This window comes from Miniopterus schreibersii (assembly GCF_964146895.1).
Source record: "Miniopterus schreibersii genome assembly, chromosome: 3".
In the NCBI taxonomy this organism is placed as follows: Eukaryota; Metazoa; Chordata; class Mammalia; order Chiroptera; family Miniopteridae; genus Miniopterus; species Miniopterus schreibersii.
This window is the reverse complement of record NC_138103.1, coordinates 93252651-93274973: the sequence shown is the minus strand read 5'-3', so window position 1 is coordinate 93274973 and position 22323 is coordinate 93252651. Positions and strand designations below refer to the sequence as shown.

Sequence of the window (22323 nt, the reverse complement as noted above, 5' to 3'; positions counted from 1 at the left end):
CTCTGTAGAAATAAGCAGCTTAAAAAAGAGCAAGCATGTAAAATATTACAGCTCTGAATATACTAAAAACATTTTATTTATTCATAGTGTCAGAATCCTGGAAGGGTTTTATTATTTCCCCCTGGTCTGGTTCTTGCTTTTCCTTTTTAAATCAGAGGTCCATAGACAGTTGTTTTAATGGAAGTGAAGCAAAGGATGGAGATTTGGGATGGGCAAAAATATAGAACTGTCCTTTTTTTTAAAAAACAAAAAACAAATCTAAAGCAATTACCATGAACATAAACAGCTTTCTTCTCAATACAGTAATTCCACAAATGATAGCAGAATTCTTGGTTCCAACCAGTGAGAAGTCTGCAGGGCAGTGCCCATGATATATATATTTCTGACTGGGAGAAACTATGGTTTTAAAGCTAATTATTATATAACAAGTTGGCTTTAGTTAGCTATCTGGGAAGTTAAAACAGCAGATTTGGAAAGATAAAGTGTGTATCCACATGTACATTTAAAAAACTCTGATTACAAACAATAGTTTGAGAGAATTAAAAAAAAAAACAAGTTAGAAAAAACAGTTTATTAAGTAATATCATATAAATAACTTGTTACAAAAATTGATTTGCAAAAGGCATATTTACTCTTTGTGAGAAATCACTTTTTAAATTGCATTCTTTTCAAATGTATACGTCTAAGAAAACAAAGGGAAATAAAAGAAGCCATTTCAAGGAGCGTGTACTTGCCAGTGGACTACAGCAAAAGGCCCAGCCACATTGAGCTAAAAGGTAATTGTCTCAACCCGCTTTCTTCGAACACAGAAAACTTTCTCATGTAACCTGTGAAGTCTGAAAATCTCCCTAACTAGAAATGTTGATGAGAGCTGAGCAGCAATGGTTTCCGTCAGGTGTTCTCATTGCCGAAGACACAGGCAATACCGAGAAAACCGATATGAACTGAGCACTCCAGCCAGTAAATCTTCAAGGGTGGCATCAGCTTCAATTTGTACTTGGGAGTATTTTTAATTAAAAACAATCAATACCCCAAAGCTTTGATTTTTCTGGGTTGAAAAATCACAAATCACAGTAGGAGAATACCAAATTGCCTTAGCTTGATACTACTGAAGACGCATGTAGCATTTATTATAAGGCCCATTCTTACGCAGTTTACTTTCAAAGCAATGGAAATAATCACAAACAAAACAGTACAGTGGTTTGGAAGCGTTCCTGTGTTTCTTCCGAGAAGATCACTTTTACGTTGGCTACACAGCATTCCCCCTGGATGCCTCGTAGTTCTATACATTTGATGCCTTAATAAACACTAAACTAATAGATCATAGAAAACTAAAAGCTTATAGAAGGTGCCTCTAGACATATTTACATGAAGAGCGCAGTCTCACAAGAAAGACCAAGACCTCATTACAGTGGGATGCTTTTTCCACAATGCTGGGCCCATGCCTCATTTGTCAAATTAACCCCATTTGAGGAGAAATTTGAATTTGTGGTCCATGGGTTTTCAAAAAAAATAGAATTAAGTAACTTGTAAAAGCTCTTTTGAAATTAATCTAATAACCCAGTGGCTCTTCAGCTAAGTGCCTCGGTCCCGTCTGAGATACATGGGTAAAAGGCTCTCTTTCCATCTGACCTCCTTTCGGCACTTTTATCTGCCAGCTCTGTCGCGCTAATGTTTCCCCCAAATTAAAAAATGAAAATGCATCATAAATAAGGTATTACAAAATGGGGAGTAGATTAAAGATTGTCTCAGCAATGCTTAAATTAAATTGACGATGCAGAGACCATAAACTTGTGGCTTTAAAAATGAGCTATTTCTTTATTAACTTTTAACAAGCGTGCGAGTCAGTGTATTTCTTTTCTAAGAGGGTATTGCTCTGCAAATTAAATATGGTTGGGGTCTGATATATTTTAGTAGAGAATTATCCCTTTAGAAAATTATTCCATAAAGATGCCAGAGGGAGATTCAAAATGCTGCAACTGTAATAGCGCTGAACTTTTAAGGGGACCATACGGGAATCCTCTATTGTCTGGAAAAGAGGGCTGCTTGTCAGACCTTACGAGATAGTTCATCTTCCTGAAGATCCACACACAGCATCTTGAGCTCTCCGCTCTTACAATCTGATAAAGCAGCCCGACTTGTAGTGTTAATGTAAACACAGCAGACTGCTTAGATTTTTCATCCCCTGTCACAATTCAAAAAAGATTTCATCTAGATAAAAACACAAAAGACAAAATTACACTAAAATGATCCTTTTCAGAGGATACCTTTCAAAATAGTGGGGATCATGACTATTTAGAGTGTTCTTCCAAAGTAATTACACCACTTCAAAATGAGTGACTAGGATACAATAATTTACTTGGTGGTGAATTTCCTGGGGAGAGTACATTTAGCTGTACCCGATTTAAATGTAGTTTGTTCTCAGGATTCAACTTTGTTCTTTCCTTTCAACTGCATAGTCTTTTTTTTGGTTGTCAAGTATACAGAATTGAGGAATGCTCAATCATAGTTTATACGTTATCATCTCCAATAAAATACGCATTTCAAGGCAAAAAATTTGATATAAGGTACTGTTCAGCAAAACAGGAGATCTAAAATTTATGTACTTGATAATGAAAATAATGGAAAAATCCTAAAGTTAATTTGGATCCATAAAATTTGGATGCTTCTAAGACAAAGATTCAACTTTTAAGAGCTTTTTGCACAACTTTTTTGGAACTGAAAATGAAAACACATCCACAGATTTTTATAGTGAGTTAAAATTGAATAGAAAATGGAGTCAATTTGTATCTCAATTTCCCTTTATGCACCTAAACCTTAAAGCTAAGAAAAGCTCTGTAAAAAAATATTAATGTGCCCAGATCCCCTTTCTTACGGTTCTATGAAGCCATATTTTCCTTTTCTCCCCCATTAGATTTAGGTTTTTACTTGGGGGCAAATATTTCCTAGGCTTTTCAGCAGAAAGTAGCCATGACGTGAAGGGGCTTTAAATTTATGCACAATGGCTGAATGGTTTTAAAATTTCAGTGAACATCTTGTGGTTTAAAGAAATTCTCCCCTTTGAATAGAACAGGGAAAGCCTCAGAAAGGCCTCAAAGTTCCTGAAACAACCCATAAAAGCAATCTGCTTATATTTACTAAATTTTCATGTGTCAATGATTAAAGCAAATACTAAAATTTTACCTCTTCTCACTTTCCATACTTCTCATCACTAACATGTAATATCAGGACAGAGACAATGTGAAAAATGAGCTGAAAACTAATTTTCTTTCTCTAGTAATCATTTGTGTTGACCTTGGTCCTTGACCTGATTATCTTGATGGGAAGGAAGTTAGACCCGGGCAGAATAGTGGAATTGTGATTCTTACTGTTTCCATAATGCCAAGGGGTCTTAATTATAGGAGGATATTACTCTACCTTGATACCTACAGGATCCTGCTGCTAAATATTCAGCTCCAGTCTCAAATTATCCAATTTCTTAGAGATTCGCTTCATCATCAGTTTTTGTGGTAAGAGATTAAACAGTTACTTCAACATTTAGTCATATTAACCTGTTCTTGGTACATTATATCCCCTTGAGGATGGGATAAACTATCCTGCCAATTACATCTCAAATATCCCACTACAGAACCACTTCCTTTCACTTATGAGAATAGGCCTTACCCTTAAATACTGGAAGTTGCTAGTGTCAACCCTCAGGCTTTCCAGTTAATGCCACAAGTTCAAAAGGAAGACTTCTGATGATAGCTTTCTTTTTACAGGACTTTCTTGATTCACTTTGTTATAGGACATGAAACATAAGGATAGGAGCTCTTTTAATTTTACAGTAAGTTGTGTGATTAAGGTGCTGTTCTATTGCTATAAATAACTAGTTCTTATTATCTTTACTAAGCTATCTTTTCCCAGTACTTACCTGTGACTGTGATATGTATTGATTCATTACAGTGAAGCCATCCTGTAGTATTTTGTTTGCATTCCTCTGTGTGTGTGTGTGTGTGTGTGTGTGTGTGTGTAACTAGCAAAAGAAAACCATAAAAGCAGGAAATAACCCAAGCTTGAAATACTTGTTAGTATACAAGGAAGTACTTTACAAAATAGGAAAACATTCAGGAAACACAAGGAATAATATGGTCGTAATGTTTTTTCACTCTAAATGGGTAATCCAAAACACTACATTGCTCTTATTTTAAAGGTGCCATCTTTACTTCCTGGGTAATACGTCTATTTAAAATTTAACTAGACGACAGTGCGTTTCCAAATAGAAAACATGTACTGATATGACATTACCCCCGAATGGATATGACACTAAGATTATCTTTATAAAATTAACAGTAATTGAAAATAAATCTCTAAGACTAATAATTGAAGTCAGCATATTCTTAAGTACATATATATATACAGAGCCTGTATCTTTTAGGTTTTCAAAATAAGGATGTTTTCATTACAGTACTTTGGAAATTTCTGATGACCGCACATGAAGATTCTAATGATAAAAGTCATTAGAACAGCCGTATGAAATAAATTATTTGAACCTGCCAAAAGGAACAGTTCAGTTCAGTTAGGTCTTCTGGATAATAGCTATGATGCTAATTGCATAATTAGAGAAATAATAGATTGGATGGATTGTACATTACTTTTCTGTCATAGTTTGAGACCATTCCTTTATCATTAGTTCAAAGACAAAGATAGCAGAGTTACCATGGAAACAAAGTTAAAAACAATGAAAAAATAGTAATGCTTTTGAAAGTCAACTATCATTTTAATTACAATCTTAAACACTCTTGTTGTAGGGAATCCAATTTACCCTTTTCAAGCGTCTTCCAAGCATGTCATATGTAGGTTTTCACCATGATTTCAACTTTTGTCTATATCTGTCATGTTATATAAATATATAGGTGTTTCCGGATGTGAAGGACAGGGTATCAGGTTCAAGTGTGGCTGGCTCTTACCACCCCATTAAACTCCGAGAGTGGGATTTAAGTTTTATTTAATCTACCTTTACTAATGCAACTTAATTGAGTAAGAAGTATCTGAAGAACATGAATTATTGTACTTTCACACTGCTACTTTCAAGTATATATTAGAATAATACTGACAACAACTACAGACAAGGAGTTAAAATTTATCTCAGAAAAGTTCCTTCAAGAACTTTTAAACAGTTAGACTTCTTTGTCATTAATCTACTGACGGCTGAAATAATTTCAAGTGATCTGTGGTACATTTGGCGGCCCAGATTTCAAAATACGTTAAATATTTCCTTTGTTAACATTATTGGCTATTTCCCTCTTTCCCTCATATGGTACAAGGGCAAACTTTTACATGTCTAATATGTAACGAACTATGAGTTAGGGGACAGGAATGAGGTCTTATTATTAGTTTTTGGATGTTGCTATTTAATTTGCTTCTACTCCTTTAGAGGAGTGAGAATCTCAAAACATTGGCGGGCATCACACTTAGAATAGTCATTGGTGCCAGAAAAAGTTCTTGAACAAACTGGATGGCCAAATATCGTTTTCAATTCTCTGTGACAGAAATATACAGCCAGATAGAGTTCACTGTCTCCTTGTGACTGACACACCAGGGACAACTTGGCGGTCGTTCCTCCCTCATTTCTCTTACTAAAACTATGCTATACGGTTAAGGGACACCCCCTCCTCCCATTAGCATGTGAAAGGTAGAGTTGGAGCAGTCAGCTGGCCTGAGTCAGTGGAGCACAAAAGGCCAGGCCAGTGGGGCCGAGAGTGGTCCAAACTGGCCCTCAGAGCCCAGGGGAGTGCTACTGGGACTGCTCTGCGCCCTCTCCTCCAGCAGGTGCCTGCCGGGCCCACACGGTTAACTGGATGCACTAAAAAATAAACATTTGCCTCTTGGAAGCTCATAAAAGTGTATTAGAAAAAAGTCTCTAACGTTGGATCCGCCCGACTGCAGCCATTGACTTTCGGAACGGGCGGGACAGAGAGCCCTCCAGGGAGCAGTGGATAAATAGAAAGAAAGAGCCACCTCGCCTAGGCCAGTGTCCTATCGGAAAATGAAAAAGGCAACACATTAGGAGTCCCTGTCACTGTCCACCCCTCCGTACATGTCTGCGAGCTTTTTGAACCTAGGCCCCCAGTCACTAAGGTAATCATAGTCTTGGTCTCCATCTGTGGTCACCGACTCCAGCGAGCTCAGGGAATCGGCCACCGAGCCGGTGCCCTCGTAGGCGTAGGTGGCCAAGGAGTCGTAGGGTGGGGCCGTGGGGTCCGAGTCATTCTCCTTCAGCCTTTGGTTAATGAAATCTCGGACGTCGGTGTTATCTCGGGCTGCTGGAGTCCGTCGGGGTAGAAAAAGGGCTTCGGGCACAATGTCCCTGCGTAACTTGCTGTCCTCTATGGCTTCGGGGTTCCGCAGGGTGCCGATATCAAAGGCCTGGGTGTCCTCCTCTCCGCCGCCTTCGTCGTTGTAACTGACAACATTGTCTCTGATGTCCTCTTTGGAGATGATCAAAGGTTCTTTTTTCCGCTGCCGCCTCAGAGCTGCAAACAGCACCACTGTCACTGGAAGCAGAAACAAAACAGCAAGGGGAGGGGACGTTAATTTGCCACCCAGTTAACGCCGGGAGGGAACACTGGGCTCCATCGGCTGGTTTTAAAAGTCCTCTAGGAAAGTGCAGACTCAACTTTTTATTTCTTTAAGGATGCATTTGCCTTCAGGCATGATCAAACCAGGACCCAGAAGAAATGGAGTAAATATGTGAAAGAAGGTTACCGTCTAAGCAGAAGAGAAAACATTGTCAGACTTGGTCAGTCGTTCCTTTTTGCTTTGAAACAGCGAACTAGTTTCAAGGGAAGGAGAGAGAGGAAAGACTCCTAAGAAAAGCCCAGCCGGAGTGAGAGTGCTGCAGCGAGGCTGCAAATTATGCCAAACGCCCGACAGGCTCCGAAACTGCTTCAAAAGCACCAGGCTGCCACCTTGCCAACGTGTCGGAGGGTTTGCGTGGCTCCACATCTAAAATAACTTTGGCGCTAGGCCTTCTTTTTTTGTTTTCTCAAGAAAAGTGTAAAAGTAGTCTAAAGCCCGAAGTAGAGATGTGAGTATCTGCGCCCCTTTCCCACATGTGTGGCTATGTGACAGCTACCACCCGAGAGACCCAGACACAATTCGGAACCACTCTGGGTTTCACCGCCGGCCCTTCGCGGGGTCGGGCGGGAACACGCATGCCAGGCTGCTGCTGCTCGAGCCGAACAAAAGACACACGTTTAAGTGGGGACGAAAAGAATCTCTCAGAGGTTCCCGTTCTGCACGTCTGCTGCCTGGATGTTCATTCTTTTGGTTTTTCCTCCTAACTCAAATTAGAGATGAAGCAAGGGCTGTGTGTAAAGAGCCCCCGATGTTCCTTCACAGCTGGCTGGCTGCAGACACACGTCTGCAAGTGGACGTACAGGTGGGAAAAGGAAAACACGGCAACAGCGTAGAGCACAGGGCGACCGCTTAGAGGGAAGCGCCTCATGCGGGTTGTGGGTGCTGCTGTAAGCCTTCACTTCGACCGGGGCAGAGAATGCAGTTAAACTGGGTCTGTCCAGGGGAGTGCATTACAGGAGGTACCGGTAACGTCTCTTTATTTTCTCACCCATAACATGGTCCCTTTTTTTTTTTTAATGAGCCAGGGAAATTGAATTATCGCAATAAGAATTACAGAAGAACGGTTTTTGGTGAATATGTGTATCTACCGATATAATAATGGATGCCTGTGCACCCTTGTGTCTATATAGTAACATTTCAGATGTTAATAGTATTAATAATCGGTTACCTATTGAGAGAGTCCTATGTGTCAAGCACTGGGCTAAGTGCTTTGCATACTGATCTCATTTAATTATCATAATGGCCCTAGAAAATAGGTACCATCATTACACCTCTATTTTACATAGAGGAAATTGAGGTTTAGAGATGTCACATTATGAGCAATTGAAATCCAGGTCAGCCCGACTAAAGAGCCCGTGCTCTGGCGTGCTCTGACACACGTCTGGAGTAGAGACCATTTCTCAAGGATGCACAGTTTTGCCTTTTTCAAAAGTGTGGCTGTGTAATTGTACACATTCTCTTTTGCCGCCAGAGAGTATTCTGACGCCTCATTTGTCGTGTCCGTTCAAGGTATTCATTCATTTATTCAATAAATATTTATGTAGTGCCCACTCTGTGTCAGGTACAGTTCTAGGCACTATCAATACAAAAACTGATCAAGACCTCTGCCCTGTTAAGGGGGGTAGGCGGTGGTGGTAGATGGAGAAGGAAAAGAAGCAGTGTGCATAAAAAATAAGGAAATTATTAGAAGGCGGTAAGCAGAGCAGAGTCAGGAGGATGGGAGTGCTTCTGTGCATGCTTGAGGGGCGGTGTATGGTTCTGTGGGGTAGACTGCATCACCCAGAAAGTGACATTTGAGCGAAGACAAGAGGAGTCATCCAAGTAGTTCTCTGGTGAAGAGGGCAGAGCCAGAAGGCCCTGGAGAGGGAGTGTCCCTGGAGCGTTGGAGGAACAGCTGGGAGACCCTGTGGCTGGACCAGAGGGAGTCGGGGGAGGGGGGCATACGGACGGGCCACCTCACGTGGGGTTGTGGGTGCTCCGTACGCCTTCACTTCGCTCTGGGGTCCGGGTGGGTGGAAACTGCAGGGCGTTGGGCAGAGGGATGCTCACAATACACCTTTTTATACTGCTTTGCCCTGTGGCCGGTGACATAGATTTGCAAAACAGAAGGTTGTAAGTAAATCTCATTTCCCTCCTTTTTTACTGGGTACAGAATTCTGAAGAGATTAGACAAGATGTGGGAGGCACTGAGGCAAATTAGGAGTAATGAGGGGATAGCAAATTCAGTGGACGGGGTGAAAAGGGAAGGTGAAGGGGCTGGTGAGGAGGAAGGAAAGGGGGAGAGGAAACGGGTAGAGGAGGGAAAGGGAGACTCGCCTCCAGGAGACGAGCACGGCCCTCCGCCCATAGACCACAGGAGTCCGCGGGATTCTGCCTGCGTACAGCCCTGCTCATCCAGCCCTCCTAAAAATAACCCCCTTTTTTTAAGAAATAAAAAAATTAAAACTATTCCTATCCTTCTCTTTCTAAACAATTTTTAGACTCACCCTTAGAAGCACTGATTTGTCTTTGCATACTGTCGCTTTTTATTTATCCTCCTATCTTAAAATACTGTCCCCAAAGATTCGATGACAAAGAGAATCACAGTTCTGTAGCCGAGTTTCAAGGCTTCTGTAATAATTAGCAAAGTTCATCTGGATGGGAAGCTTTTTAGCAGGGATCCCCAGGCATTCCCGTTCTCTTCCTGGGGAAATGTAGGTATCCCTGTACGCTTCTCCAAGTCACTATATTGTCATTTGTTTAAAAGAGTTTTTCCCCCATTGTGTAATCCGGGTTAACTCTAACCTCTTACTTTTCTTTCCTCAATGTGTAGGCAAGCTATACGAATCTTGCTTTTATTTTTGGAAGGGCTGCATGAGCCAACATTTGATTTCTTAGTTTACAACAGTCATGGAGCTGTTGATCACTCTGAGCTCAACTTGTGTGCTTAATTTGTTGGTCGGGGGTAAAAAATTTAATTTGAATCATTGTTAGACCTTGATTTTTGTTTTTATTACATTTATATCTTTAAGGTCCCAGATTTATTTCCTTGGCCACAGAAGTTCTTTATTATTGAGAGCCTGAGAAATAACAGACATTACGCATGGCAATTATAGAGCAATGCTAAGAAGGTGGTTATTTAAATAGATTTAAGTTTGCTAGGTTAGAGAAAATGTAATTGCCTTTTATTTTCCTGTATGAGAGAGAAAAGTCACTGCATTCCTCTCCAGTTTCCCACTGATTTTTAAACTTGACCTTCATAGAAAGGGCCTTCACCAGATACTCCATGTCGGATGACTTTCACGCTTTAAAATTTAACAATGTTTGTCAGGTTAAATATTAACCAACAGATGAAATGAAATGGGCGTATTTACGTTGCCCCCTTATCCCCCTGAGATTCACTCCCACTCTGATAAGCAAGAGGTTCTTTGGTGCAGCGGTTCCCTGGGCAGGTAAAAACGTGGGCGCGTTTCACATCCGCTCATTCCCCAAAGCCATATTCAAGCAAAAACTAGTTCATGGTCGCACAACACAGATTCTCAGCATACGGCTCTACTCACCTAGATCGGGCTGTATGCCTTACTGGGGGAGTCGGATAAATCTAGAGTGTCACAGTAACAGGGTGTGCCCCTCGGCATGGGGAGAGAGGAGGCAGGGAGAAGCAGTTTACCTAGTAGGATCACGATGCACAGAAGGATGGCCACCAGGGCCCCCGTGCTCAGTCCCGTGGTGTGGACGAGGGCCTCCGCGTGGCAGGACTGCATGTTCCCCTGGTGGTCACATGCACAGACCCGGACAGTCACTGTCCCAGTGCTGCTTTGGACTGGGTAGTCGTTGTCTGAAATGACCACAGGCAGGAAGTAGGTGCTCATCTCGTGTCTATTATAGCCATTTTTCCGAGTTAAGAGTCCCGCTGTGTTGTCTGGAACCAGAAAGCAAAGTGGTGAGTGCATGTGGATACCCGGTCACGCATTGGGTCATCTGTGAGGGGAGTAGGTGGATACAGAGACAGGTATAAATATAGCGACAGAGAAGGCCACTGGGGCTCATTTACCTTTGTTGTCCTGAATGGTAAAGTTTGAGCCGCTGGCTGCTTCTGGGGCCAGAGAGAAGGAGAACTGGTGACCGTTGTGAGGGTCATCCTTGTCAACAGCTCGGAGGGTCTGAATCAACTGGAACCCAAGCCACAGAGCTGTCAGAACATTTCGCTAACGTAATGTGTTTCTTATAGTTCTGCGGTCAATTGCTCGACTAAATGGTTTCTAATTTTAATTTAAAAAATGATAGCCTCTAAAAAGTTTACAATGAGTCCACTCTATGCAAAGAGCTGATGGGTTGGAAGCAGAACAGGGGCAACTCTGCCGTGCAGCAAGCCCGGCCTCCTCCCACTAGGTACCAGTAGCACCCTCTCCCTTGCAACAATCACAAATGTCCCAGACATTGCCAAATGTCCCCTGGGGAACAAAATCACCCAGGTGGAGAAACACCAGCCCTAGAGAGTCATGCAAAGCTATAAAATACCACAATAATCTGTGACAACATTGCAACTTAAGGGAATGGAGGCACCCGTTACCCAGACTGCTTAGAAATGCAATCCGGGCATATACAAAAACCATCAACTTGCAAAAAAGCTAAAAAGAAAGTTTGTATATAAAACACATAACTTCAGCTGCCCACGTTAACATGTATTTTAAAAGTACACTTCTATTTTGACAAACTGTAACATAATTTCTATATCCCTGGCAGAAAAGTCCTATTTTAGATGGGGACATGTGTAAAACATTCATGAATTTGTATTACTTGTCCAGATGGGCAATGAAAGTAAGTGGAGCTATGCATTATAGGCATTTGTAAAATATGTTCTAGCTATCACTTTCCAGTATATATGGTAATTAAAACTATCTGCTTACCAGTAAAGATTTTTCCAATAAAGCTGTGACTAATCTATTTTAACGAAAACTTAAGACTGATTCGGAATCAGCATCAGACTTTGAGACTGATGAACTTCCAGTTCTCAGAAGCTGTTTGTTCTCTTACGCAAGTTAAACATTCATTCCGATTCTTACTTATAGTATTAATTTTGTTAGCATTCTCTTCATAGATAATTCAAAACTGGACCTTCACTCTGTTTATCATCTGAATTATTAGAGGATCTAAATTAATCCAGCTAAATTAATTTACCTTTTTATGAAACTCACCTCATCCGCTTTTGCTTTTTCACAGACAAAGGTTTCATAAAATTCAGCAAATTCTGGGGCGTTGTCATTGACGTCTAGAACTTTAATATAGAGAGGTACTCGGCTGCTCTGCTTTGGATTATCTGCAACACACCAAAAGGAAAGGAAGAGACATTTATATGTTGGTCACCAATCCCATTTAGACAATAGTCACTCACTCCTTTCTCATTCATACACAGATTCCCCAAGGCTGCTGTGGGTGCCAGAGGGCACACAAAAAGTAGAATTAGATGGTGTGCTTCTGGTGCATTAGGTACACCTGACGGAAATACCTGGAGACACAGCTCCATGTGCTGATGGAGTGCAACTGTGCAATAAACATCAGAGTATAAAGAAAAGCGATCCTGCAAAAGCACTTTAGAGCCAGGTTTTAAAGGAAGCCAAGGAAGCAGGCAGGTGGGGAAAATGTGGGCAAAGGCAGGTGGTGGAGTGGTGGGGATGAATGGTTGTTACTGTCTCAGTTTTTTAGTTTGAGTGCCGAGTAAGAGCTAGGCGTTGTGCTAAGCACTTGGCTATTTATCTTTTTAATCTTTGCAAACTTCTGAGATCACTGCCCCCATTTTATAGAGGAAACCGAGGCACAGAGAAGTTAGGTAATTTGTCCAGAGATAGTAAGGAGTGGAGCCTAGATTCATATTTGGGTGTCTGACTCCAACACCCAGGCTGTACATCTGGGATAACAATAGAGCAGAAAAGACCTGAGATAAACAAAACACTCTGGTTGTCTTCTATGACAATCTCCTGGGTAGTGTGGCAGACAGGTTCCTGGTCTAAGAATCAGGAACTGGAGTCTCTCAGCTCAGGTTTCTTCATTCACTTCGCTCATATGTCTATTTGTTCATTTACTTGATAAATATTTAGTGAGCAACTAATATCTAACTTGTGCCAGCCCCTATTTGGGGTGCTGGAACACATGGGGAACCCAACAAAGCTCGTGTTTCCTGAAGCTCTGTTCTAGTGCAGGTAGCAAACTGTAAACGCATAAATATATAATGTGTCAGATGGTAAAGGCTATGGAGAAATTAAACAGGGAAAAGGAACTGGAGAGAGATGGTTGTGCTAATTTGAATGGAATGACCAGGGATGGCTTCTCTGATGAAATGCCGTTTGCTCAGACGTGAATGAACAAAAGGATTAAACCACGTGAATATTTCTGGCTCTCCAGATAGAATAGGTGGCAAATGCAAAGGCCCTGGACGGGGAGTGACCTGGATTTAAGCTCTTGGTTTCTGATACCACAAAGGTAGTTAAGAAGGGCGATTTATAAGCTCCTGTGCATCTAAAATGTTGCTCTCGCTACCTTCCCAGATTAGACCTGCTGAAGGTGAAGCTTTAAAAGGTCTCTATCACTAGTATTTCAAATATATCGTCGAAACTTTAAATCTTAAAAACAAAAATTCTAGGCATAAAGCTTAAAAATACATACGAAATGACTACTTCAGTTAAAAACATTCCTGATGTTATAGAAAAATGGTACTGTTTTGGTGGGAAATAATTTTATAATTTCAAAGCTTTGAGGGTGCCCGATCACTGGTATTCACGTTAGTCCCTCCATGTGAATTCTGAAAGCAAATTCCTGCATAACAGATTCGTAATGAGGCTTTCTCATCGCTATCAAAAAAACAATGCTTCATTTTGCCCATATTGATTCTTTATTATTCTCCTCAATATCCTTCAGCCACTCAAATCTCATGAGTTACACTGACAAAGAATACTACTGTAATAGACCATCCGATATGGAATGTTTCACACTAGGTACCCAACTGAGCTAAAAATTTTTTAAAAAAAGTTTTGTACCTTTAAAATAAAAAACAAAACCTAAAAAATGTGCCATAATTTAGAAGCCTAGTTTTAAACATTTAAGTGATATTTTAAAGATCATTTTTCTTTCACGCACTTAGTTCTGCACATTGTGTTTACATTGCACAGTTTTCACTGTGTATAATCATTTTATTCGAAGCATTCCTTTGGCACTGGTTTTCTTTGCCTTAAATTTCATGGCGACTGCCATAAAATTCATTCTAAACATTTTATTGTGTTGCTCATTTCGGTGTACCATAGAAAAGTTAAAATTTATATCTCGTAATTCTGTAACAATTTAAAAATAGAAATTCTATAGAAGACTAGAGGATGAATATCCAAAAGATCTGTAAACAATGCCTACTTTTTAGAATATATTTGATCCCCCCACCTACCCACACAGTATCTACCCATGAGCCCATTTTTTTCAGCTGCTTCTATAATGTTCTGGTTTATAAGCTTTTGGAATTGAATCCAGCATGAACCAGTTCAAGCCCAGTTGACATAGATGCCTTTCCATTTTATTGTTTCTAAACTGCTGAGTTTCCACAGTTGCCTCTGCATCTGTGAATGAACCAACATGAAGAAACATTATTGCAAATCATTACAGAGCTCTTTCCTTCAATATGTATTGAGTGGGGTCATCAATACATAGTGACGGGTCTGAGGCATGCTCAGGGCCTTGCCGGGACACTCATTCTGTCAATCGGGACAACAGTGGCATGGAGTTGGACTTACTGATCTCCGTTGCTATCACTGTAATGTTGTGCCATAGCAATGTTTCTCGGTCAAGAAGTTTTGATGTAAAAATGGAACCATTTCCAGAATGAATGTTGAATATCCTGTCCAGATCTGTGTGTCGATCGACAGAGTACCTGAAAATGCAGAAAATTTAAAAAGATTTTTTCTTTGTATTTGCTATTCTCACAGCCAGAAACTATTCCCAAAATATCTGTTACATAAATTTTTTCTAACTGTAGTGTATATTTGAATATCTATAAACTTAACATTAAGCAAAATATTCTGAGAAATTAGTTGTTGACAACTGAGGTCTTTATAGAAAACCCACTAGACAAATTCATGATTTTGAGTGTCACCACTGAAGTTTCTTTTTTTAAATATGTAATTTGAACCAAGTTTGATTAGTAATTGTTATCTTTTAACTCAAGTTTTTGAACCTCAGAACTTTAATGTATGTGTGTGTGTTTGTATGAATAAGTAGGATTACTGGCTATTTGTCTAATATTAATTTTATTAAAAAAATTATGTTGAGCACAGCCGGCATGGCTCAGTGGTTGAGCATCGACCTATGATCCAGGCAATCGAGGTTTGATTCCCGGTCAGCGCACATGCCCGGGTTGCCGGCTCGATCCCCAGTCGGGGGTGTGCAGGAGGCAGCCGATCAATGACTCTCTCATCATTGATGTTTCCATCTCTTTCTTTCCCTCTCCCTTTCTTTCTCTGAAATCAATAAAAATATATTTTAAAAAATTATGTTGACAGAAGCAAAAGATGGCTAGTGTGACTGAGGGTAGTGAGGCAGAAGATGGGGAAAGGGGTTGAGCTTGGGAAGAGACCCAGGGTCTGGACTGTAGAAGGATGGGCTGGCCATGGTAAGGAGATGGAATTTATTCTACGAGTGATGAGGCCCTACCAATGGATTCAAAGCAGGAGAGTGTCACAACCTAAGTCACATTTAGCAAAGATCTCTGGTTGAATCGAGGAGGTTGGTTGGACAGTGCTTCCACAAACTCATAGGAGTTTGTGAAGAACAGGGTTTGGGGGAGATCGTAAGTTCCAGTTTTGACATGTTGAGGCTTAAAGCCTGAGAAAAGTCCAGGAAGAGGAATCGAGTTTGAAGCCCAAGATGAAGATCTGGACTGACAGCCTAGATTTCCTAGTCAACTGTCCGGGAAGACAGTGTCCCGGGAGGGGAGGAAAACGCTGAGGACAGAATCTAAGGACAAGCGCGGCAACAGAGATGAGCCAGGACTAGAACAGTGCCCAGGGCAGAGTAGAAACTTGATAGATATTTAAGCAGAGTTTGGCGAATTCAAATTGAACCAAGCGTGTGTCTTAGAAACCAAAGAAGGAAGAAGAGTCTTCAGCACGGAAACTGAGGGAAGACTAGTAGATTTTGAGGACTGTTATTGCCTATAGATTGCTCACTGGTTTTTGGAATAGCTGTGTAAGGGGGAAACATATGTACTCTGTTTTATGGGGGGACCGTTAAAGAGAAAACTCAGAAGAAAGTTGGTATGTTAAGGCCATTAGGAACAAAAAACTGCCCATTTCAGCTGGATTCTCAACATTTATATCATGGTAGGTGATTTAAAAATATCGGCTCAGTGGAAATGCAATTTAAGTAAATGACCCAATTAGTCATACACATGTGAAATTATTATGAATGCTCTAAGAAAAATTGTTATGAATGCTTATTACTAACTTGCAAGAGTGTACAATGTCCAATATTCTCTTTCAGTTAATTATTTTGTTTTAAAATATAGCTAGTGAATTATAATAAACAATATATTTTATCTTAATAAAATCTACTTTTGTCATTTAGCAGGAGTCAAAACAGATATCCAATTATTGTAGGCTCTGAAAGCCTGATTTTAAAGAGAATAAATAAAGGCCACAATGGATCTATATTTATCAAGTTGGGTTAGGATTTTTATTTCAATTTATGTAAACCTAATATTTTATTATCAAAAGGATCGAAACAAGTGAAACAGCTACTGTTTTTTGCCACTTATGTCATGAATCAACATTTATTAAGAATGCAGTCAACAGCCTTGAGCTTGCTTGATCACCTTTCATTTTTAATCTGAGAATGATAAATATTTACAGCACATAATTAATTGAAATTAATAATAAATTAATCAACAAGAAAATCTCAATATTCATAGACTTTGTAATATTTTTTTCCTGGTAGAAAACATCAAGTTTAAGACATGTTGCCTGTTACCTCTATATGCTGTTACAGTTAAATACAGCAGTAAGCTTTTCTTCCTCTTTGCCTTTTTTTATCTTGCTATAGTTTTAAGTTTTACAAGTACTTGCATTTTCCCATTAAGCCTTGAAAATAAAGGGTCCGGGGTGAGGAACTTCTAGTTGAAGGCAGCTTTAGATTTTAAAGAAATCTAAAAATATATACATTTAAAATTTTTAAAAATATATATGACTATTTTTTCTTTAAAAATAAATACCAAAACGTATATATTTTTTCTCTGATTGGGAGTTTTAAAAATGAGTAGAAAACCTAAAATGTTTATGTTGTTTAGGAAAGATGCTTGCACACAAAGCCCTACCTATTTGTTGGCTTTCTTTCCAAAGTATTTCCAATTTATATCCAGGCTATTTACCGCCCAGTCCCACTTATTGTAATCATAACTGATAAGGAACAGGGTAATCAATCAGTCTCACCATGACGGCAGCAGATCATTCTGCCAGGTAGCTCCTTTTTTTTCTTCTTTCTAAAACTTTATTGTAGTCTGTGATTCAGTAATTTGTCTTCTAATGCACCCTCAAGTCAGGAAGATTTGCGGGTTAGGAAGAAAGGGTGTTTGCATGTAACTTTTTTCACGGTGTGGATTCACAGTGACCGTTTATAAGGCTCTCATGGCAATCAGAGGTCAGTGGCTTATGTCTGTCTGTCTGCCCCAGCGAGAATGTAAGCTCCACGGGACCCGGGCTTGGTGTCGTTCCTGATGCCTCGACCACGCGTGGCCCGTGGCAGGCGCCCTGGTTAGGACAGTGTCCTGGACTCAGCGACAAGGCTTCCTCTAGCTCCTCAGTCTGCCTGCTTTCTTTACGGGGACCCCTTTACCCAGGGGCCTCCTGGCTCAGCACACTTCTCATCTGGCCAGCTGAGCGCCTGGCCAAGGCCGGGCTGGCTAACCCCTGCGCTCTCCTGGTCCGGGCCCAGGATCCCCAAGCGCGCAAGTCGCTAAGAGCTCCGAGGCTTTCCTTGCAACACGTCTACAGCTAAGGCGTAAGGACAGTGCGGGAACGCAGAGCTGCCGCAGTGCGAATCGGGTTCGGCTCTACTCCTGTCCCCAGCATGTCCCAGACACATGTCGCGCACCGGCTCTCACTCCGACCCTCCCCTGCAGCAGAAAACATTACGCTGCACACGGAGCAGCCTGGAGGCGTCACCCTAGACCCGCGCGGGCCTTCCCCCCAACTCCTCAACAAACCGAAGACCTTAAGGAGAACCCCCGGCCGTTCCCGGGCCTCTCCTTGCCTCCTTCTATGGGGGAGCCCCTTAGAGCTCGTTTTATGCGCCCCCCCCTCTCCTCCCCAACACAAATGTTGTTCTTAACGTTTATGCTGCTGCTACAATAATATTTATGCTGAGCAAGGAGCTGGAAGGCGCCGCAGAGTCGTTCCTCAGGAAGACGCCACTGTGGCGCTGGAAAAGGGGCGCACGTCCCCGCGGGCAGCGCGCTCACCTGACGGGGTTCCGCGCGGCGTCGGGGTCCCGCGCGGCCACCGCGCCCACGGTGGCGTTGACCGGCGCGTCCTCTCTGACCTGCAGGACGTAGGCGGGCTTCCCGAAGACCGGGGGCTCGTCGGCGTCCTGCACCGAGATTCGCAGCGTGGCCGAGTCCTTGAAGGGGCCCAGGTGGAGGAAGCGGGACTCGACGTGAGGGTTGGAGGCCTCCACCTTGAGGGTGTACAGGTTCTTCTTCTCAAAGTCCAAGAGCTGGGGGGGGGGGGGGAGAGCGACGTGGTTAAAGCGGCCAAGAAACAGAAAGCCGAGGCGCCCGCGAGCTGCCTTTAGCGCGAATCACAGAGCCGAGAGGCTCCTGCTGCCCCGGGGCATCTGCGCAAAGGCGCAGGAGGCCGGGGCGCACGAGGCCGGGTTCCCTCGGGGCGGGGCCAGGGGCGCGTGGGGCGGGGCCAGGGGCGCGGGGCGGGGCCAGGGGCGCGGGGCGGGGCCAGGGGCGCGGGGCGGGGCCAGGGGCGGGCTGAAGCCGCTCCTGCTGCCGCCTGGAAGGTGGGTGCAGGTGCCAGGGGTGAGGGTCAGGAAAGGGGCCTGGGAGCAGGAGCACGCCAGGCACCCGCAGACGCCTGGTGGATTGTTCTGGGGCAGAGGGTATGGCACCTGGCTTTAACTGAGCACCAAAATGAGTGTTTAAAATTTGCCAATATCTGCCCCCCCCCATCATTATGCCGCAGTGTCTGGGGCGGGGATGGGAACCTATCATTTTAAACACCTTCCCCAGTGGTTTTAAGGTGCAGCCAGAATTGAGAACCCCAGGCTTGCATCACGATCCCCTATGTTCCATTCAGATAAAATAGATTAAAAATGGTGGGGATATTTGTTGTTTGTTTTTTTGTTGTTGGGTTTTTGGGGTTTTTTTTTGCATGAGGTGATAAAATATTCCAAGTGTTCTCTTGGTAAGGGCATGGGGCTAATTGCTTGCCAAAGAAAGTAATGATCATGGTTGTCAGAGGTCTTTCGGAAAAGCATCTCTGCTTCTAGAGGCAGCGAGCCCACATGCTTACTGCTGACTTTCGGTTTCAGATAATAATATGACAAGGCTCGCCAGAAACACAATTAATCAAGACGTTTGCGAATGTGATTTAGTCGGCGAGGCAAAATTTCAGTTTGAATCTGATAAGGCACCAGAAAAATTAAAAAGGTTAATGGACACTAATGGGCTTCCTAATTATATTATAGCGTAAAACATTGTTCTAAGTGTCACTTAAACATGCTTTATTGTGTTTCCAGTTATTAAGACCTGTAATCCAAAGCTTAAGAAGAAAACATTTTCTTGTCGTTTACATTTCCCTATTCTTGTATACAACAGCAAATATAACAGTGTGCTAAAGAAGAGAGGAAATATTGATAAAAGAGAAATCGGTTTAAAAAAGTAACCAAAGTTAATACTCTGTTTAGCTTTGAAGCAAACAGTTTATTGGTTTTTAATTTTTTGCCACACTTTTGTATAGTGCTCTGTGGTACTAGACAATTTGGGAGAATACATGGTGAATAAGTACATACATAGGAATTCAGAATATAAAAAATGTACTATTGTATTCCAGAAAGTAGATAAAGAGCTCATAGGAGACTTGTGTTACCTAATTTATTTTTGTGGTCTGTATATCTCCTGTCTTTCTAACTAAGTCATTGTGACCATTGCTTGCATGACTCGTTTTCTTCAAAGCGTGTGTCAGAATTCATAGTTACACATGCTCGTGTATTTATTTGCTTCCTGGTCTCTTTTCTCCTTACATTAGAAATTCCGTGAGAGCAGAGACCATCCTGCTGAATGGACCATTAAGCCTTCAGTATCTAGAACAGTGTCAGGCACTGTTTTTTAGTTTATTGGCTCACTTCTATTATTTATTTTATATACTTTTATGTATATCATTTATTCATATTATTTATTTACTTAGGTCCTTAATAAAAATTTATTGAAAATATGGAATTAAGGAATCCATAAGATTATTGAGAACCCCTCAAAGACAACCAAAGGGGTCTCAATGTAATGAGACTCGGTGCTTTAAAAAGTTAATCAGTAAAAATGAGAATCTAGAGGAATGCTCATGTGAGACTCAATTGCCCCCAGTTACTTGGGGAGCAGAAAAACGTAAAGGCGTTAGTTTGTATGGCATTTAACCAATGGCATTACCTTTTTGACAGTTATAATCCCCTCCTGGGTTTGCTGGTCAGTGGTGACGTCAAACATGTCCAGCCCCTCTCCCTCTGTAATGCTGTACACAATGGCAGCATTTTCTCCCACGTCGGCATCACTGGCTTTGATCTTGCCAACTGGTGTACCCGGTGGAGAAGATTCAGGGGTGTTAAACTGGTATGTACCTGTTCATCACCAGAAAGATACAAGTCAAACATGGACCAAGTAGACTCTCAAAATAGAAACAAACCCATTCTCTAGCAGCTCTTTCAGACATCACCACAGATGCAGGCCCATTTGTGCTTTCCTTGAAATAATTGATGCTGCTCTGTTCTCCTTACGTCTTTACTTTCGGGATGGTCAGCAATAGTTCTTTTATTTCATACCTGTCTCTTTGCAAGCGGAGGACACTTTTCTTGTCCTGTAAGTAGGCCTCCAAGTCTGCGTGTGATTGTGGGAAAGCCTGAACTGTTAGAGGAGGCTGCAGGTTTCACAGCCTCCTGTTAGTGTAATCCAGCGGAAAGAATAGAAAGGAATTTAACCTGAACTGTGACTTTAAGCCAATTACTAGGTATTTTAAAAAAAGAGTCCTTGCTGTCATTGCTAATAATAACTGAAGGTGAAAATAAATTACAGCAATTTAGAGAATGTATCCCTAGCAGACATTCACTCAAACATGGAGCTGGTCTAGTCGCAATTAGGAATATAGATAAATACACTGAGAGATAAAGCTCTTCATTTTTTCCTTTGGACTCTTTTTTTCTTTTAAGTTATATTATATTATTTTTTCTATGCATAGATTTCCCCCATTCTCGAATTTATATTCCTAATTAAAAACCTATATTTCATGGACAGGCACTTTGCTTATGTTCTTATGTAGCAAAATTGGTTTAAGGAGACAATATGTGAATTTCAGTTTAGATCTGGTAGGCCAGCATGTACTAAGCCCCCCCCCCCAAAAAAAAAAGTAAAACAAATTTATTCTTCTCTCATCCAATACATTTTGCCAGCCACACTAATCCACTAAGTAATGGGCTCATCCTCAGTAAGATAACAGGCCAAGCTTTTCTCTAGTGTAGCCAACTTCCATTTCTGGGGCCTCCTACCCCTTTCTCTTTCCACCCCCCGCAACTGGCCTCTGTCCACTGTCCACTAATGATCCCAGGCTATCCAAGGAGAGAGCAGTGTGAGGTAAGGCACCTGTGGCATCAGGGTGCCCCTCAATCCTTTTGTAATCCTTCCCCAGGGCATTTCCATATGGAAAAGGAGGTTTTGGGGTTAAGTATTGGTAATCCTGATATTTTTACTTCAGGCCTTGGGGGGATATTTTAGGGTTCCTAAAACTTTCCTCCTACCCATTAAATCTGAAATTATTTAGCTATTCTGTTTTTGCATTTAGCTAACTGATTAGTGGGATAAAGTAAAGAAAATAGAACTGCTTCCTGTATCTGCATAAAAGAAACCCCTGTTAGCTGACTGGCTTTTTAAAATGCCACCATTGAGTGAGTGGGTTTTCTGTTTGGTAATAGGCAGCTATTTTCTCCTGGAAGACAGGAGTTGGGTAATTTTCTTAGGAGACCAATGTCAGAAAGGAATTTTGTTCCTGGGGAAAAAATTACATTAAACCCAGTACCCACTTGAGGTGCTCAGGGTGAGAGGGGCCAGTGCTCTGCTTGATAGAAAATGGGCATTTGTGAGCCCTGTTTCTTCTTCCTTCCTACGCAACCATGAGGGGTAATGATTTTGGAAATGACTCTCGGGATCTCAATTAACCATAATGTAGACAACTATTTATGAGGACAGATGGATTAAGTACATCGTTATTTCCACACATGTATTTTTAGAAACAGTAAAATGATAAATCGTCTTCTTACAAGGCTTCTTGAGGACTTAAAAGAGATTACATGGCTGATTAAACTCACAAAAAATAAAGTCAGATTTTTCCTAACAGATAGCAGCGTGCTTGTATGCGTGTATCCTGCGCAAGCAAATTTATGCCTGTGGTTGTCTTTTTAACGAGGAAAAATAAAACAATGGGG

The 22323-nt window shown here is 41.6% G+C and overlaps 1 protein-coding gene across 2 annotated transcripts in view; it reads right to left on the bottom strand.

Annotated features, from left to right (window-relative positions):
• Window positions 1-558: 558 nt before the first annotated feature.
• Window positions 559-22323, bottom strand: part of CDH6 (cadherin 6) — a 121143-nt gene continuing 99378 nt past the window's right edge. For both annotated transcript variants that reach the window (XM_081133469.1, XM_081133468.1), the window contains 7 exons: window positions 20282-20469; window positions 18092-18345; window positions 14376-14512; window positions 11799-11920; window positions 10655-10772; window positions 10271-10522; window positions 559-6536 (listed from right to left, as the gene is read on the bottom strand). In XM_081133469.1, the coding sequence (XP_080989595.1) occupies window positions 6046-6536; window positions 10271-10522; window positions 10655-10772; window positions 11799-11920; window positions 14376-14512; window positions 18092-18345; window positions 20282-20469 (1562 nt within the window). In that variant the 3' untranslated portion in view covers window positions 559-6045. The remainder of the gene's footprint in view (window positions 6537-10270; window positions 10523-10654; window positions 10773-11798; window positions 11921-14375; window positions 14513-18091; window positions 18346-20281; window positions 20470-22323) is intronic.